The sequence below is a fragment of the Solanum pennellii genome, chromosome 2, assembly GCF_001406875.1.
Source record: "Solanum pennellii chromosome 2, SPENNV200".
In the NCBI taxonomy this organism is placed as follows: Eukaryota; Viridiplantae; Streptophyta; class Magnoliopsida; order Solanales; family Solanaceae; genus Solanum; species Solanum pennellii.
In genome coordinates this window covers 40,950,907-40,956,969 of record NC_028638.1, presented here as the reverse complement: position 1 = coordinate 40,956,969, position 6,063 = coordinate 40,950,907, and the positions used below count along the sequence as shown (strand labels likewise).

At 30.9% G+C, this 6,063-nt stretch overlaps 1 protein-coding gene across 1 annotated transcript; it reads right to left on the bottom strand.

Moving 5' to 3' along the window:
- Positions 1-2,119: 2,119 nt before the first annotated feature.
- LOC107010753 (polygalacturonase-like) lies at positions 2,120-3,754 on the bottom strand. The gene is made up of 4 exons (XM_015210037.1): positions 3,263-3,754; positions 2,829-3,118; positions 2,482-2,710; positions 2,120-2,378 (listed from the first exon to the last, which is right to left on the bottom strand). Exons 1-4 carry the CDS (start codon positions 3,692-3,694, stop codon positions 2,151-2,153), a joined length of 1,179 nt encoding a protein of 392 aa, XP_015065523.1. The 5' UTR covers positions 3,695-3,754; the 3' UTR covers positions 2,120-2,150.
- Between the last annotated feature and the right edge of the window lie 2,309 nt (positions 3,755-6,063).

Here is a 6,063-nt window from a genome sequence, read left to right as displayed (position 1 = left end):
AGATGTAATTTACCTGATTTTTACTTTAATATGTGAAACTCAATACTCAAATGGATTATTTTGGGAGAGTCTATAGGGATTATAGACTACTAGGTATTTGGGTTTAAGAAATATCACCCAAGGTTAATAACATTCATGCATCACATGCATTGAGTTAAACACATGTTGAACTATGTGTTTGCAATTTAGAAGTTACTACAAAATGCTTGTTGAAAACCCAAAACCCAAACAAAATTGGACTTTAGGATGGTATAGATATATCTGAATTATTCTGAAGGATGGCGATTGTCCTAACTCCCAAGGTGGCTTTGAAATAGTCAAGTCGCACAACAAATTTACAACATTTATGTACCAATTTTTTATATATTTTATCTGCCTCAATTCATGTGACACACTTTAAATTTTGAAAGTCAAATATTTTATATTTTTTAAAATTTAACTTGCATGTTTTTAAATTGACAATTAATACGACTTATGGTACATTCTACCTAATTTTTAATTAAATGTAAATTTTATTTCATTTTTTTAAAAAAGTATGTCATACCTAAATCTACTTCAGAAATTCAAAAGTTTGATACTCAATATTTGAATCGTGCATTTCAAAAAGTCAATATGAAACATGGAATCCCATGGATACGTGCATGCATGCAAGAAATATTCATCTGGTAAGAGGATAATTTCTTTTAAGGGATAATTGTATGGAATGACAAACTAATAATATAAAATAAATATAGTAGCTATCATTTGATTATTTGTATTCCTTAGCAAACTGTTTGTCAGTTTCTCTCTCTCATATTCTCGCTCGCCACTCTTCCTCTCTCGCTCGCTTCCTGTCCCTCGTCTCTCTCTTTATACAATAGAATTGTATAAATTATGTTTCTAATTGTATAAAGCGAGAGAAAATTGTATAAACGCATGCAAATACATATATCCTCGTCCTATACACTTATAATTATACAATACAAATATTTTCCTGCCCAAGTCTCTTTTGCCTTTCTCATTTTATACAAATTCAAATTGTATATAATTTCTCTCTTTCTCATTTTATACAATTCAAATTGTATATAATTTCTCTCTTTCTCGTTTTATACATTTCACTTTATACAATTTGCTTCAATTGTATATGTATAGCGAATTATACATATATAAATTTGCTATGGAGCACAATTATGCAAACTTTGCTATAACATACAAATATAAATTTTATATTTGATATATCTGAAAGTTACCTTTTATTAATTACCGAATCGATACACCGATAGGCCACCTACCATTTCACCTGGCTGGCCTTACTGGCCTGTGGGTGAATCTGAATCGGCCCAGGCTGGCTTCCGGTCCGAACCTTACCAGACGCGAGCCTTGGCCACAGCTTTAATGGGCTGAAACCGGATGGATTGATCCAATTGTCAAACTCAATTCAACTTTAAATGAGCTCAACTCTAAATTTAGCTTACTAAATAATTTTGAATCGATAAAAAATCAAACATTTCAATCCCATATTTCTTTTTATATATACTTTTCGAAATGGTAAAAAAAGTTAAAACTTTTTTTTTGTCAACAACTGCAAAGAAAAAAAAAATTCGTTTACATTACTCATTTAAAAACTTGTAATTTTCTTCTCTCTCGTAAGTTAGTTATGCGGTGAACACACGTTGATGCCTTAATGAGATACTATATAGGAAGGAACCATGCCATATTTATTTTCTCAACAACCATCTTTTTGTAACAAAATATAAATTTATATTAAAAGAAATTGAATTTGCTCCTAGCAATTATTAATTTTTTAAGCAGAAGTTGAAACATAACGTTGTGCCCAAAGGAGTTATTCCTCCGTTAAAATCAGGTCGTAGGCCTAACTCACATCCCAAAGGAGTATTTCCCAAGCCTTATAAGGAGTCGACCCATCTTATTTTTGTCATTCTTTAACACCTCCCTATGCAATAGCTGATCGATATGAAAAATAGAGTTTATGGCCAAATTAATTTGGTCGATTTTATAATTAAAAGAGGAATATGATATCAATTAATTCATTTAACATAATTGATACATGATGGACATATTGAATTTTCAACAATACAATTTGAATGTTCTTTATAATGTAATCACAACTTCGATTTCATTTTTTTGAATTACAAACAAATTTAGTTTATCTAATTTTTCAATAGGCAATTGGTAGTTTTTTGTAAACCAGAAACTCTTCCTCTTGCATTAACACATGAAGCTTCAGTCTGCTGATTTTGATAACTAAGATTCACACCTTCAAGTGTTATGCCGCTGCATGGCTTAGTTTTGCTACAATCAAGTTTTACTGCGATCTTTGTAGCTGATGTTCCATGTATGTCTTGATATGTTATATCGCTTATCTTTATACCAGAACCCTAGAAAAGAAAACGAACAATTTAATTAGTTTAAGGTAAGGGATCAACACGATTTAATCTTATCATTATTGTGATAAACAAATCAACTTGTTTAATCAAATACCTGATGAGGACAACTTTCATGATTAGGACAATAATTTTGATCTATGATGATTGGGTTTTTAACATTAACCATAACAAGATGTTGAAACAGAATATTTCTAACAAAGCCATTGCTTGGCCTTGCCCAAGTTTTCACTCTCACACCATTTGTTGTTCCACTGAAAGTCACAGTCTTAACTGTCACATTTTGGACTCCCAACTCTTGTTGTTTCCAACCTAAGCTTCCAATGCTGCAACAACATTATGTTTTGGACATACATTTTAATTGAAATGATAAATCAATAAAAATGAAAGAAAGTAATCTTGTTTAATTTATAATAAATGGAATATGATTTTCATGTTTCAAACCTTATTCCATGGCCAGGGCCACAAGCAATGCCTTCAATCCATAAGTTTGAAGTTCCAGGGCCAATAGAGATGCAATCGTCTCCAGTACCAATATGTGAGTTCATAATGCTAACTCCTGATGATAATTTTACATGAATTCCATCTGTGTTGGGACTATTTCCTGGAGCTGATACCTTTACTCCTTGAAGTTTTACGTTACGACATCCGTCTACCATAATTTGAAACTTTTGGCTATTTTGTACGGTTACTCCACTCATTATAATGTTGTTTGAGTTGTAAAAAGTCAATGCCTGCACCAAAATTTAATGTAAAATTAAAAATAGATGATTGTACTTGTATGACATAGTATTCAATTCTTTCTTTACACACTGTATGTATGTTTTTGGAATATAGCTAAACACTGGAAAACATTTTCCATGGAAAACTGAACGAACCGTAGTGCCATCAGGGCAATTCTTGTTGTTGGAGTTCTTGCAAGCCCAAAGAGCAGCACCTTGACCATCAAAGGTACCACCATAGATGGAAACGCCATTGACTTTTTCAAATTTTATCCAATTTTCTTCATTGCCAATCACATTATAATCAGATGGAGCTAAGAGAGTCCCATCAATGCGTATAGTAATAGCTTTGCTCTTGCATGTTTGTCCATTGAAATATGCATTGTGAATCATGTATTTTCCAGCTGGTACATTAATAGTGGAAGGGGTATTAGAAGCACAGGCTGCTGCCCATGCATTCAAAAAGGCTTTTGATGAATCAGTTTTTCCATCGGATTTTGCTCCATAATTTTGGACATTGTAAATATTAGTATTTGCTGCTAATGATGAGTTGATTAAAAAGAGGAAGAAAATAGCTAAGGGACTCATTTTGGCAAGTATGAAGCCTTTTGAAGGATATAAAAGAATTATCAAATTATAATAAATGGAGGTGATGAGGAATTGAAGTTGTTTAGAGGGATATTTATAGGGTGAGTGAATTAAAGTTGTTGCTAATTAACTTTAGATTTCAATGAAAGTTGGGTTAATTTTCTTCATATTTGGGATTTGGGAAAATAAGATTTGGGATAACATATACAATCACATGGAGTAGGCGGTGATTGGCACCCTAGCTAGTTGTATTATAAACATTGAAAAATAACGTTTTGCATTACCTTCCTCTTCCCATTTACTCCAAAATTAAAACTAAAGTCCAACTAACTCATGTCCAATATTTGGCAAAATATCATTACATTTATGGAATTAATATAATTCTAAATAATCAATCACCATTGATCATATCGACACATCTAGATAGCCAAATGTTTGCAAATAAATTAGGAACTAAGTCAAAAATAGATTAGGTAGATATATTGCTATTTCAAGTTCGAATATTTTTAACCTAAGTTGACTATATACATATTTTATGGATAAGGAGCTATCTTAGAGCCTGTTTGGCTCAGCTTAAAAGCTGGTCAAATTGACTTAAAAGCTGATTTTTGACTTATTTAGCTGTTTGGCAATACTCAAAATAACTTATTTTAAGTTAAAAAAAAAACTTATTTTAAGCCAAAAGTTAAAAGCTGGGGTAGGGGTGCTTTTTTTTTTTAGCTTATAAGCTGTTTTAAGTTGACCACATTTTTATCTTTTTGCCCTTAATATTTTTATACAATCTCCAAATTACCCATATAATCCTAACATCTCTTTCTTCCATTTTTCCCTTTTCACGTTTGGCATAGCAACTTCAGCACTTTTATCCAAACGGGCCCCTAATTATTAATTTAATTTGTGGTACTCATATGGATTATTTAGGGTGAGTCTATAGGGAATTATAGGTTAATAGGTATTTGGGAGCTATATATATTTGAGTTTTAAGAAAAATCCCACAAGGTCAATAACATGCATTGAATTAAACACGTGATGAAGTATTTACAAATTAGAAGTAATTATAACATGCTTTTTCAAAACTCAGAACCCAAACAAAAGTGGACTTTGGTACACATTTATCTGAATATGGCGATTGTCCTAACTCCTAGGCGACTTTGAAATAGTCAAGTCGCACAACAAATTCAAAAACATTTAGGAGAAATGTACACACACCCTTTCGCTCAAAATCTCATAGACACACTTATACTATACTAAAATTCTATTATTTCTGAACTTATTTTATAAGTAATTTTTTACCTTTTTCGATTAAGGTGGCACTAATTTGAAAAAAAAAAGTCAACCAGCATTTGGCCCACAAGATAGTGTCACGTAGGCCGAAAAGGGGTAAAAAATTATTATTAAAATAAGTTCAGGGGTAATAAAACCTTAGTATAGTATAAGCGTATCTCTGAAATTTCGGGCATAAGTTGAGGGGGTACTTGTGCATAATCCCAAAAATTTATGTACCGACTTTTTATATACTCCATCCATCTTAATTTACTTGACATCTTTCATCTACCGTTTATATATTGAATGGACTGCTATTTTTTCATCTACCGTTTATGTATTCTGGGGCGGAAAAAAATTATATTATTTATATATTGTTAAAACAATTCTATGTGTATATATAGTGAATGTCGAACCCCCTTCGGCTACTTCATATGTCTATTTCTACAGATTTTGAACCTTCTTACTCCGCCTCTGTATGTATTGAATTGACTACTATCTTTTCATCTATTATTTAAATATTAAATTGACTGCATTTTTTTCATTTATCGGTTAACTGTTGAATTGACTGTTTTTTTCATCTGCCGTTTAAATATCAAATTGATAATTAGTATGAATTATAATAGTACTTTTTAGTTTTTATCGAGTTTTCATTTGTATGTAAATTTCATTTAAAAAAAATTAAAAAATTCATGTCCAAATTTAGAATCAAAATTCAAAAGTTTGATGCTTGGATTTGAATAGTGCAATTAAAAAATTCAATGTGAAATATGGAATCCTAAAACACAAGGATACGTGCTTGCATGCAAGAAATATGCAATAATCCTTTTTTCACGTCTTCTTTCTGCTAACGTGATGTAACTGTTAGACGATAAGTTAATACTCTTATTCGGGTGTAGTTTGTTTTTCGAAATTCAAACAGTTTAAGTTTGATAAATAATTTGTTTATGAAGTCTTTAATTCTTTAAAAATGAACTGTATATTTATAAACTACATAAAAGTATTATAAGTCACTATAATAGATAATTCAGAATATTTAATTTATAGAAGAAAATTACGGTAAAAAATAGACTTGGTTGAATCTCGAAATCTAAAATATGTCACAT

Bases quoted from the DNA above. Each gene is read 5' to 3' on its own strand.
- LOC107010753 (XM_015210037.1), bottom strand. From the start codon at position 3,694: ATGAGTCCCTTAGCTATTTTCTTCCTCTTTTTAATCAACTCATCATTA. The intron at 3,119-3,262 runs GTTCGTTCAGTT...ATTTTGGTGCAG, and splicing joins ATTGCCCTGATGGCACTACG to GCATTGACTTTTTACAACTC. The intron at 2,379-2,481 runs GTATTTGATTAA...TTTCTTTTCTAG, and splicing joins ATGAAAGTTGTCCTCATCAG to GGTTCTGGTATAAAGATAAG.